Source organism: Annulohypoxylon maeteangense (assembly GCF_022496945.1).
Source record: "Annulohypoxylon maeteangense strain CBS 123835 unplaced genomic scaffold GGS22scaffold_41, whole genome shotgun sequence".
Taxonomy (NCBI): domain Eukaryota; kingdom Fungi; phylum Ascomycota; class Sordariomycetes; order Xylariales; family Hypoxylaceae; genus Annulohypoxylon; species Annulohypoxylon maeteangense.
The window spans coordinates 26,987-39,357 of NW_025953288.1; the positions used below are offsets into that span (position 1 = coordinate 26,987).

The 12,371-nt window shown below is 47.5% G+C and overlaps 4 protein-coding genes across 4 annotated transcripts; 1 reads left to right on the forward strand and 3 right to left on the reverse strand.

The window, feature by feature from the left end:
• Positions 1-76: 76 nt before the first annotated feature.
• Positions 77-2,824, forward strand: GGS22DRAFT_182808 (TrkH-domain-containing protein; the record flags this gene model as incomplete). Its single annotated transcript, XM_047964010.1, has 5 exons — positions 77-304; positions 466-1,438; positions 1,647-1,901; positions 1,955-2,033; positions 2,185-2,824. 5 exons carry the CDS (start codon positions 77-79, stop codon positions 2,822-2,824), a joined length of 2,175 nt encoding a protein of 724 aa, XP_047813629.1.
• A 399-nt stretch (positions 2,825-3,223) lies between these two features.
• Positions 3,224-6,931, reverse strand: GGS22DRAFT_182809 (uncharacterized protein; the record flags this gene model as incomplete). The annotated part of the gene is made up of 3 exons (XM_047964011.1): positions 3,224-4,147; positions 4,386-5,333; positions 5,777-6,931. The coding sequence occupies 3 exons, from the start codon at positions 6,929-6,931 to the stop codon at positions 3,224-3,226; spliced, it is 3,027 nt and encodes a 1,008-aa protein (XP_047813630.1).
• Positions 6,932-7,150: 219 nt separating this feature from the next.
• GGS22DRAFT_113521 (glycoside hydrolase family 51 protein) lies at positions 7,151-10,192 on the reverse strand. Its single transcript, XM_047958014.1, has 10 exons — positions 9,897-10,192; positions 9,362-9,826; positions 9,183-9,299; positions 9,099-9,126; positions 8,810-8,971; positions 8,249-8,747; positions 8,029-8,107; positions 7,951-7,969; positions 7,816-7,898; positions 7,151-7,738 (listed from the first exon to the last, which is right to left on the reverse strand). The coding sequence occupies exons 1-10, from the start codon at positions 10,029-10,031 to the stop codon at positions 7,370-7,372; spliced, it is 1,956 nt and encodes a 651-aa protein (XP_047813631.1). The 5' UTR covers positions 10,032-10,192; the 3' UTR covers positions 7,151-7,369.
• A 412-nt stretch (positions 10,193-10,604) lies between these two features.
• On the reverse strand, positions 10,605-11,730 carry GGS22DRAFT_176760 (uncharacterized protein). Its single transcript, XM_047963454.1, has 3 exons — positions 11,364-11,730; positions 11,246-11,301; positions 10,605-11,117 (listed from the first exon to the last, which is right to left on the reverse strand). Exons 1-3 carry the CDS (start codon positions 11,491-11,493, stop codon positions 10,944-10,946), a joined length of 360 nt encoding a protein of 119 aa, XP_047813632.1. The 5' UTR covers positions 11,494-11,730; the 3' UTR covers positions 10,605-10,943.
• Between the last annotated feature and the right edge of the window lie 641 nt (positions 11,731-12,371).

Consider the following 12,371-nt stretch of genomic DNA (forward strand, 5'->3'; position numbering starts at 1 on the left):
CATTTTCTATATATGTCCTTTTGTCTCCTCTTCCTTCTCCTGTTTTAGGACATCTTAGGGCAACAGGGCTTCGGCAATGCGCACCCTCCGATCCATCCTACCTCCGCTGAATTTTATCACAATTCATTATGCCTACTTCGTCGTCGTCCCCCTGGTCTCCTCGCTCATATTCTGGGGCTCTTCGGACCCAAAATTCAGCATCACTTATGTTGACAGCTTATTCTTGGTCACCTCTGCCATGACAGAGGCTGGCTTGAACACCGTGAACCTTAGTCAGATGACTACTTGGCAGCAAATCCTCCTTGTATGTAATATCAACATTGCTATCCACTTCCCATGACTCTTTTCGGTTGCCGGGACCTTGGTTGGGGCACCTGGCGGGTTAAGGACATAGCGCTCACGAGCCATGCTTGAGATCCCTCGATCCCCACCTAAAAACATGAGCACTGACTCTTGATATTGCAGTGGCTTCTGATAATTATCGGGAGCTCCATCTGGGTTTCGATCTGGACTGTCTTAGTAAGGAAGCATGCCTTTGAAGTGCGCTTTGAAGAGATCGTGCGCAAGGAGCGGAAGCGTCGCCTCGAGAGGCGAAATGCGAGCTTGACCCTCCTCCCCATTACCCATAGGCTTAGAACTTTGGGTAGGAGTAGCAGGACAGTGCCAGAGAGCGGCGGCGCGAGTTCTCTTTGGAACCAACGCCCGGCTATCGGCCATCCTGCTATATCTCAACCAAGTGATGGCAGACTTCTTTCTCCCGTTGTCCCTCTGCAACAGGAGACTGGCGCACGTGATCTTGCAACGCCCGAGTCGCAGTCTCTTCCTCACACCGATGGCTCTGTCCTTCACCGCCGTAGCTTGCTCCCGGTAGAAAATTCTACAGACCCCCAAGGAGACAACATGGCAGCACCAGGCAATACCGAACATGTGGCATTCGTCGACAATCTCGGCGCTAGGGCTAGATCATCATCCATCTCACCCAGCGGCACTACTGCTCATAGACATTTTTCGACTACCGACACGGTTGTCAACCGCCATAGTTACCTAAGAGGGCATAAAGTCGGGCGCAACGGTCAATTTCATGACTTGACAAGCGAGGAACGTGAAGAGCTCGGTGGTACTGAGTACCGAGCGCTTAAACTTCTCTCTGTCGTTGTCCCTGTATATTTCGTTTCTTGGCAATTTTTTGGCTGCATCTCGCTCGGGGCCTGGATAGCAAATAATTTACCTCAGCCCGCTGAGGATAATGGGATCTCGCCCTGGTGGAATGGCATCTTCAATGGAGTATCTGCTTTTAACAATAGTGGCATGAGCGTATTGGATTTGAATATGATCCCCTACGGAAGCTCGTATTTTGTGCTCATTGTCATGGGAGCAATGATTCTCGCCGGAAATACGGCCTATCCGGTGTTCTTAAGGTTAATCCTGTGGTGCAGTTGTAAGTCCCACTCCCTTGCATCCCCTCGAGAAACCGCCTATACTTTTTTCTAGTGCATCCACTACAACGTCCGTGAGAACGATGGGGCGCTCTTCTTAGCCCTTCACATTGTTTAAAACCAATCAAATAATATCCGAATTCTGGCCCCTCCTCCGTCGATACACCTTACCGCCATAGGTGCACGAATACTAACAACAAGGCGCTACAGTAAAAGCCCTGAAGCTAGTGACCTACCCCGAAGATTTAGTTGATTGGAAAGAGACGCTTGAATATATTCTCAAATATCCTCGACGCGTCTATACAAATCTATTCCCGTCACGACAAACGTATTGGCTCGTTTTTATGCTCTTTGTGCTCAATGGTACCGATTGGGTGGCATTTGAAGTGCTTAACCTTGGAAACTCTACTCTTGAGCAAACTCCTCTCGGCTCTCGTATCATCGATGGACTCTTTCAAGCAATTGGTATAATAATATCTAGCTCGTATGACACCCACTGGTGCTGACATATTCACTAGCCGTTCGTTCGGGGGGGTTTTATGTAATATCCATCCCAACACTATTCATCGGCTTACAGGTGCTTTACGTTATCATGATGTTCGTTAATACCCCTTTCTCCCAAATTTAACACGCACACAGACACACACGCACACCCCGCCTCCGGGGGCCGTATCCATCTACTTTGCGCTTAAAATATTTGTTCGGAGAGCCCCGGTCAGATATGAAGTAGAACTAACTTCATTCGTAGGTATATCTCGGTATACCCGGTAGTTATTACGATGCGGCACTCAAATGTTTATGAGGAACGATCGCTAGGAATATATGGGGATGATCCTAATTATAGTAACGCCCTCGCCCGTCCTATCTCTCACGGCCAGCCAGGAAGTAAAGCCCAGTCTCTGAGCCGGGTGATTCGTCTCGCATTCGCTGAGTGGTACGGGGTTGGGGCGGCGCCAGATCAACGAGAGGAGAGCCGGATTAGTTTCATAAGTCATCAAATCCGTGGGCAGCTCTCGCATGACTTATGGTGGCTAGTCTTGGCTGTCCTACTTATTGTCATCATCGAGACGAAGCATTTCATCGAGGACCCAGTCACTTTTTCGGTATTCAACGTCGTGTTTGAAGTGGTATCTGCATATGGGTGTGTTGGTATTAGCATTGGACTGCCGACAGCAGCATACAGTTTTAGCGGCGGACTCTATCCGGGAAGCAAGCTAATCCTGTGTGCTGTCATGATAAGAGGACGGCACCGGGGCTTACCAGTTGCACTCGATCGCGCTGTTCGGCTTCCTAGCGATGACATGCACAGAGTTGAGGAGGAAGATCACCAAATACGTAGGTCGATGTCGACAAGAAGACCGAGCGTGGACGATATGAGCATCATATGATTTAATGGACGGCGCTTGTCGAAGGGAGACTCTAATATCGTTCCTCCATCCGAAGCAAGATGCCATTCTATCATCTAGAGTATAGTATCGGGTATTGTCTACGACACCCGAACAAACCGACCATACTAAATCCCCGCCTTCAGAATTCATGAAGAGCGTTATGGATCTATGAATGACTAGGTATTTAGGCAGTCGAGAGTAGCGATCGGATCTACATAGTGTCACTCCAAGACAATGTATAGCAACATATAATTGTCGTACGAGCCTCCTAGATAGATTGCAAAACGTCAAATGTCAGAGTTAGGCCTAAATTAGGTACTGAAACCCAACAGTAACGCACTCTTGTATCTATATACATTCTAAGAGAATCATTCTCGCAATGCACCCACGCATTAATAATCAACCAAAGAATAGTTTCGTCTGTCTCGGGTCGATTGAGGCTGATGACCGGCTCCGCTTCTTCTCACCACCGCTCTTCAACCGTTTGGGAACTGGCGTGTCACTTGTAGACGTTGAACTACGTACATGGTCTCGCTGGACCGTGTCCCGTATCGTCTGCCTTGAAAGACATAAGTCAATATGATCGTTAAACAGACGCTCGTCGGTTGGTTGCGGCCGGTTGCAGACAGGGCAATCCCACCATTCCGCTGGCTCCTCGGCTGGCGCCGGTCTCTTAGGAATAGGAACAACGCCCTTCTCATAGCGACGAGGATCGTTCATTTGCGACCCCTGGAGTTCGTCTACTCCGTTGCTACCGGATGCGCTATTGTCATGAGGGATGTCCTCCAACATGTCATGCGGGAGATCGTCTGCTTGAGCGATCTCGCTTATCTTTTGATCGCCGATTCCGTCCGGCGCAACACTGTTAGCGGATGTTGTTAAAGGCCTTAATCTAAAAAAAGCACGAGCATCGGGTTTTTTGGTGCTGATGAGATGTGTGCACCGGAGACCCATTAACCGTAATTTCATACCGGGGATGTCTTGTTCTAATCTCGCTAGGATGGGCAATGAATGGTTGTATAAATCGTCTGCGGTACATATGGCTCTCGGCGTCACCACTTGCCTTGTTAAGACCTCGTATGTATGCAGCTTCACCTTTAAGACAAGAGTTCGGCCTTTACACTCGGCTCTCCGCATATCTTTCTCTAATTCGTCGGCTGTCCACCGTAGTTTTTCTCTGAACTGTGCTGGGCTACACATGTCTCGGAATGTACTCTCAGTTCCGACACTCTTCCGCTCATATTCCTCCGCGGGTTGCACGTCAGTTCTGCCTAAGCCTAGATAGCACATGAGCAGAAATTCGTTTGTTTTGTCGCCAAAAAGCTGACGCCTGTGATAAGTTAATATCGCAAAAATGGGCAATGCCTTTACACTATATGGTATTCCCTTCTTAGGTACCTAATAGGTAGGTAAAAGGAAAGATCGAGCTGGGTAAATTTGGGATGGGATTAGACATACTAGACACGCGTTAGTCTCCATATAACAGTTGAACGGTATAGAAGTAGGCGGGCGGGCGAGCGGGCGGGATCCTGGCACGATGCGAAACATATTTCATACATACCAAGAGCTGACGGTGTGGATAAATATCACCGCACGTTTTGATACCTATCTCCTGAAGCTCACGCTCCAAGACCCGTCCGATTCCGTTCACCTTCCTAGTCGGCAGATCTCGCATGAAAGTCATTACAGCGTTACGATCGCTGGGTAGGATATATTGACCATTAGGCTTGTTCATGTTGGAACATATTTTAGCGAGCTTCGCATTCGCGGCAATACCTGCAGATACTGTGATCCTAGTTTTGTCATGGATCTCATCCCGCATCTGCTGAACAACGTCCCCGGGCGTCAAATTGCTCTCGGCGCAGTATTCGGTAATGTTGAGATATGCCTCATCTATGCTCGCACTCTCGAATCTTGGGTCGTATTTTGCCAAAACCTGTCGAACCTCCTGAGCTTTAGAGGTATATTTCTCGAAGTTGAGAGGAAGGAGGAGCAGATCAGGACAGAGCTTTTTGGCGACGAAGCCAGCCATGCCACTTCGACAGCCAAATTTGCGTGCGACGTAATTGCAAGTAGTCAACACACCGCCTCCAACGGCGAAAGGGACGTCCTTGAGCTCGGGTCGGTCGAGCTGCTCGACAGCGGCATAGAAGGCATCACAGTCGACGTGAACAATATATTGGGTTAAGTCACGGGTGACCTCGAGTTGTGTTATGAATTGATCGGCCATTCGAAGCTCGCGGGTTAGATCGAGTTTCTCTAAGCGACGCTTCTTTTCTAAAATTTGACTGATTTTTTGCGTCAAGACCTTGTCCTTGACCTCTTCATGATTGAAATACTTGGACCCTTTGGACGCATTGTAAATAATATCGGAAACCTTGGATTGGTCGACAGAGTCTTGACCGGCCTTGGTGAGAGACGGACCTAAGAGATGGTATTTGAGAGTGTCGTGTTGATCTTGTTGTTGATCTTGATGCTGGGGTTGATGCTGGGGTTGATATTGATTGCGCTGGTCATCAGATTTGGTGATTTCCGACACATCAAGTCTCTCGGTCATTCTTGTTTATTTAAGTACCTGTACCCGGATGCTGTTACTTACTAATACCGAAAGTCGAGATATATTCTTTTCTCATATTTTCCTTTCGTGCTCGGACAGCTATGGCGCCGTACGTGGGGGATGCCTATCATGGACCTAGGCATAGATGTTTAGATAGGAATCGTGACGCGTCACTACGATGCGGTAGGCACTTAATTACCTAGGATTTAGGTAGGTACATTGTCGCGAAATCACGTGGCTACTTAGACTATGTAGGTCTTTTACGTAATCGAAACCTTGAATTGTACCTAGGTACCTAAGTATCAAGTCGGGGCGGTACCTACATTAGTATAGTCGGTACGAAACGAAGTACGATAGGTACATACGCAATAACTTCAATGTTCTATCGCTTCCACCATTTCCTCCTTGATCTGCTCCGCCTTATTAACCTCGTCGTCACTCTCGCTCTTCCCCTCCAAAATCCTACTCACCGAATCCTCTAATAGATTTCCGATGACCCTCTTATTCTCCTGATCGCTCTTTACCATGTCAATGATCGTATCTTTCTCCTTCTGATCCAACTCCGCCCGCAATCGTTGAATATCCTCGATGCCAGCCATGGCGGAATTTTCCAATGCGTTCTTATTTAGTTCCATCGCCTTTATCTTACTATCCAGCTCGTAGCACATCTCTTCTAATTGGCTCGCACGTTTATGATCGCCGAGTGTAAATGCGAGCGTCACTGCCGACTTGACCAAATCCTGAATTCCACGAGCCGATGTCGAGAGCCTATGGACAGCGCTGTGCCTTAGTTTATTCGTCGCGAAGAGCACCTCTGCCAGTGGCGTCCCCCCAGAATTCAATGCCTCCTGTGGTATCTTATCCGCCTTCTTAGCTAGAAGCCTAGTCCACCCAGTTAATTCCATCGAGCTGGCGCAGTCCCATTCCTTTCCGGAGAGGACTGTTGGTAGCCATTTCTGTACAAATTCAAAGCAGCTTTCTTCAAGTATGCGTTGGGTTTCGTTTAAGATAAGGTGCTGTGTCTTGTACGGGATATACGTTGGATACAGCGAAGGCAGAACTACCGTGTGTTTCGGGGCTGTCTGTTCAACGCCTAAGAAGCCTGTCTTAGCAACAAACAGTATCTTGTCCCTTTCCATGCAGAGCACCTCACTAGTCTCGTTCTTAGTATCCTCTCCAAACTCATCTTCGCTCTCTCCGTCGACATGTTCCGCGCTGGCAATCTCCTCAAGCGCCTCGGCTGCCGACCTCGCCGCATCGATCTCGGATGCTTCACGCTGCACCTCCTGATCTAGCGAGGAGTGGAATAGTTCGGGAAACTCGACCTTGGCCTTGAGTTCCGACTCGAACACCCGTCTTTCCAACAGGTCGCGAAGGATCTCGACTACCTTCTCTATGCCGAGGTCGTGTGTTAGTGACCCCAGTGCCCATGGCCGCTTCACGATCTCTTCGCGCACTTTCTTTGGTCGTCGCAACTGCGCTTTGTCGCCGGCGAAGATGGCTCTGCACGCGAGGTAGACCCGTCGTTTATCTGCTATCTGGTGTTGCATTTTTCCAACCGATTAGAAATCGAGTAGCCATATTATATTCTATGCTTAGGGTATACAACCATAACGCGCTTCTAAAGCACCAGGCTACCGTGTTTGAGGTTGGTTGGGCAGCCATGCAGTGCAGGAAACTGCACGGCACTGCGCGGCAACATTGGCTACCAATTCCAGGTATGTATCACTACATCATAATTGCATTTGCACTTGCATTACACATGTTAGCAATAGGTAAAATCAACAGTTAACAGCAAGTACTAATAATAGCTCAACCTCGTTGGACTACTGCTTGGCAACCAATTCTTCATATTTAAAAACAACGGAGCGGCCCTATTGGCCTATGAAAGCAAACCCGCAATGCGGCAAATCAGCGTTCGCTCAGCTCACGTTCATATGCTTAGAATGAAGACCCTCTCCATCGACCATATATTCCTCATTGCGATCCTAATCTACTAAGGGGGCGCTTGTATCCAAGACTGCGACGCTTAAGTTAGGTAAGGCAAATTGGAATGTGCCGTTTTTATCAGCTTGAACGGTCTTCTTATTCGTCTTCACAACATTCACCCCGGTATAGGGGCTGTTGATGCCGTATGGGTCTGTAGGTCCCGTAAGAATAGTCAACTCCCCCGCTGTTCCTGGCGCTACCCCTTCGAACGATAATTTCACAGGGACATCAATACCGTCTGTCGAATTATAAACCGCTGCTTTAAAGATCCTCCCACCCGTCCTGTCATTCTTACCAGCCACGTAATAGAGTGGGCCAAAGTCCGAGGTCGCTGGCAATGTTTCAGTCAAAGGGTGCGCTGCCAAAAGCTATTTATAAATAACATTAATACGCATACATCCCGTTAAATATCTCTGGCAAGGGCTTGTGGTGGGAAGTAACTCACCTCCCAGACATACCAAGACGTTGACCTGGTAACCGTATCAGCGGTAAATTGTATCATAGTTATCGGCCATTGCCAACGGTTCACTATATCAAATATGTTTAGTATGGTTTATGGGAATTGAGGATATCGACATACTGTTTCGGATGATCGGGGCCTATCACAAATTAGTGCTCTGTTAGATTCACGTGCTTCTAAATAGGCTGGAGAACATACGTATGATGCACCGATGATTCTGTCCGCATTACGTTCATAACCAATGAGCGATACTGCCTCACCAATGGCGCCTATCCACCTATACAGAATTCTTGGTCAGTGGAAGCTTGGTCACATATCTTAGAGTGTCCTGTTTCACGCAACCGGGTAGTCGTATCAGCCTCGGGAGGGCATCCTAGGAATGAGGTGACGAAAGTTGAATGGAGAAGAAGAGACTTGCCAAGGAAATGGCTGCTGAGAGCCATTCCACCCAGTGCCGCCGTTTGGGTGAATCGCCGCCATCTCGCCGATAAGGTGAGGCGTCATTAGGTTGTCAAATTTTGAAAATTCAAAGACGAGCTTGTCCGGCTCAGCATAGACATGATAGTCACCCCCTGCGGGTTCGGGAATGTTATACCCGTCAAAGTAAGATCCAGATGAGATAACCTGGATGTCGGGGTATGACTTGTTGATTGCGTCGAGAAACATTGGGAATCGGTATTCTCGAAACGTTTCCCATCCTTGTGGTGCCCCGGCGAGCCAGTCCTCGTTTCCAATCTCAACGTATTGGAGATTCCACGGTTCTGGATGACCTAGCTCAGCTCGGACCGAACCCCATTTTGAGTCTGTCGGTCCGCAGATAAACTCGATTTGATCCAGTGCATCGTCGACGAAGGCCCGCAGTTCGGACTGTGGGGTGATATCTCCATTCAGAGCAAGACCATCGTAAACGGCCAGGACTATAACCCGGTAAGACGCCGATGCCATAGACAGGATTGAAGGCGCAGCGGCGAGAACTCACCAACTTCCATTCCCAGATCTTCCGCGAACTCTAGATACTCTACCAAACCTAGACCATTCGTCTGCTGATATCCCCACACCCCGGAAAAGCCAGGCCGGTTTTTCAAGGGACCAAGCGTGTTTTTCCAATCCCACCACGTCCTATTCGACAACCCTTCAAGCACTAGACCGTTCGTGAGTAACTAGGTAACTCGTAGATATTACCACGCCAGCAAACATATTTGAAGCATTCGAGATGTTGGAATGAGAAGGAATGGTCGAGGAAGACGAGGATGGGGATGAAGACTTACTATTGCCTCCCGGAATACGAAAAAGAGTCTTGGTCGTTGATATTAGCACTTGTTCTGAAATCTCACCCTCTTGGGATCGCTTACAGGGTGAAGTTGTTCCAACGCCTCGGCAATATCACTGCGCATTCCGTTCTTTCGACCGTTGTATGTAGGAGGAAATAAACTAATCAAATTGAAATCGAGAGAGCTATTCCCTACCCCCTACGACGCACAGCTATTAGTTTGTGTATATGTATATCTCGTCGGTCCATTACCCTACTTACCGAAGCGTCAAAAGTGAGCACGAAGGTGTTGTTAGAATTCGGGGCATCTTTAAAAGGTGTTATTTCGAAATCATGCTCTATCCACTGGTCACGGCTAGACTGGGATGGTATTGACACGGTCCCAAACGTTTCCCCGGTGATATTCGATTGCAACGAAGCAGTAAATTGGCCAGAGTAAGCGCCGCTGACCCAGAATGAACCGCTATACTTCTTGCCAGCCTTGACGTCCATACCCCAGTATCCATCATTCCGAAAGCCGACTTCACCCTGCTTCGTGCCAGTGGCAACGTTCATCGAGGTAACCAGAACGTCAGATAATGGTGTGCTAAGATTCTTAAGTGACAACTTAGCATCATTCACAGGATGCCAGGCATCCAATGTGGCAGGAAACCTTTCGCTAATTTGAAAGGCCCGGTTACGGATTAGCTCAGCGTAAAGGCCACCGTCGCCTGAGTTGTTGATGTCCTATTAGAGCGAGTTAGACGGGTGTATCACCGATATAAGAGATATAAGAGCCATAATACGAGGCACGTACCTCGTGCAAAAATCCATATTGATGGCCATTGGTAGCATTGCCACCTGTTGAGCTCACAGAGATATCAATGGCGGTGCCCAAGGAAACTGCAAAGGCGAGCGTGCCAGCTAACATAAATCGTTTCAAGCACGGCATAGTAACGAATAGGGGCGGTATATGGCTGTCGCAAATGCCCACCGAAAGCCTGACGCATAGGATAGGCAATACATATCTCCGAGAGATATACCTTACACTTACTTATAAAGTGTGAGATCGTAACATTCAACAAGGCCAAGACTATGATTCAGACCCGCATCTTGCGTAGTAGATGGATAAATTGTCGCCTGGGTCAGCCCGGCCATGGTGTATATGCGGACCTATAGGATGTCGTCGTTGTTACCAAGATCCGGGCACAAACAAGTTCGGGATGAAATAAGCACCGGTAGGGAGTGCAGGGCTATCGGTATTCCGCTCCCGCGATGGTACTACGCATAGTAAATAGTGTCTCGGTTACTCCAGGACCGAGTGTAACACCAATCCAGCAATGCGGATTGGAACAAGGCCGTCCATACCTTGGCAGCTGGGGTAGTGGAGAAATTTGGTATTGGAGCCGAGATCCAGACTTACATACCGGGATATCGAGTAGCATCAAGCAGCGTCGAGTAGTATCGAGTAGTATCGAGTGGGCAGAACTAAGCGGAATAGTCACGTTTACGCGCTACTCTTTTCGGGCACATTACAGTAGTAAATTCCCGAAAAGCCATCATCATTGGTGGTTTTATGTTCTATGAGGGCGTATACCCACAAGTCGTCGAATTCCCGCCTCGGTCAGAAGAGAACAACAGAGAATGGTTCCAAGTTATGACACATTGATACTAGTAGGTACCCAGGGTAGGATATCATGTACCTACCCCCAGTACCTATACATTTTATAATCCGTCCCCCTCTTCAATAGGCATAGGCACGTATAAGTATGGCAAGTATGACAATGTATGACATACCTGGGTAGATAGTCAAATGATAATTCAAAACATTGCCCCGTCCATGTGATTGATTCAGCCAATCCGCTCAGGCGCCGCCCTCCCTCTTGGCATATTCTTCCTCGATGGCTTCCTCATACTTCTCCTCGGCTGATCGAGGGTCCTCGTCCTTGTGGAGGATACCCTCTTGGATGAGCTTCTCAGGAGGCGGTCGGTGAGAAATCTTCTCGTTGAGCGAGTCGGCACGCATATGTCTCTCGAGCTATAGTACATACTTCATAAGATAAATGGCTACTATCGATCTACCTCTGCTATGATACTTTCATGGAGAGGTAAAATGGGAAGAATGAGAAGGAGAAAGAGGAGGAGGAGGAGAAGGAGAAGACGCACCTCTTTCTGCTTTTCCTGTAGGCTAGGAGCAGCAGTTGAAGCAGGCAAGATGTTCTCTATAAAGAATGGAATTAGGAATTAGGGCAGGATCAATATTTATGTAATGCAGATCTCATACTCTCAACAAGTTCCGACCGATCGGGGCGTTGCTTTAGGTGTTGTTCGAGCGAGTTCCTCCGCTCGTTATTAGGGCGGATTGGAGAGATAGGAGTCTCGTCAATTGCAGGCTTGCTATTGTCATCCGCCATTTTACTTGTGGTTGTTTGATTGTAGATGTGTGTATTTATCGCGTGTCGTAGCTTTGTCGTGGCTATGTTGTGGCTAAATCTTCGGGTTGCTAAATTGTTGTCGACGACAAAATTACTCTAGTACTAGGTGACCCGATATTTATTATGTTAAAGTGTGGTGTGGGGGTTCCTTATTACCTACTAGGTAGTTGCATACCTCATTCAAATCATAAGGTACATCACACCATTAGGCACATCAATAAACAATGAAAATTGATAGAGGTCAGCTGAAAGCGTCAGGCACTACAGGCGTTTTCAATGTTGACCAGCAACAGCATCTCAAGGCTGCGGGGTTACACTACCCCGCACAACCCGCGAAAAACAATCTTGCATTAGCTTTACGGCAATGTTAGCGAAGTGACGTACCTACTAGGTACTATGCCTACAACTGATTTGGCATCACTTACACTACTTACCTACTATTTTAATTTACTTCCAGGGCTACGAGTTTTTTTTTAAAAAAAAAGAAAACGAGGAAAGGACAGGCGTTCAGTTTTTTTTTCTGTTAAAACATAATGCCTACTAATTACCTAAGCTAAAATAAAAGAGGGAGAAGAATGTGGAAGGAAAGGGGGAAATAACCTTGGAAAGTTTAAAATACCCATCAAGGTCCCTTAAAAACAACCAATCTTATTAACGAAATACTATTAAGTTTAAATATATCATTATATAAGTATTTAAGGCTGCGCCGGTAAGTAAGTAAATAAGTAAGTGATGTTCATTATACTGATATTGGATTACAAGGCGTATGAGCATTTAGATTTGATGCGTGCGACTCGGTGTGTATATTATAATAGCATGCCGCTACCGGATGTTTTTTCTCCGTACAGTTACCGCTC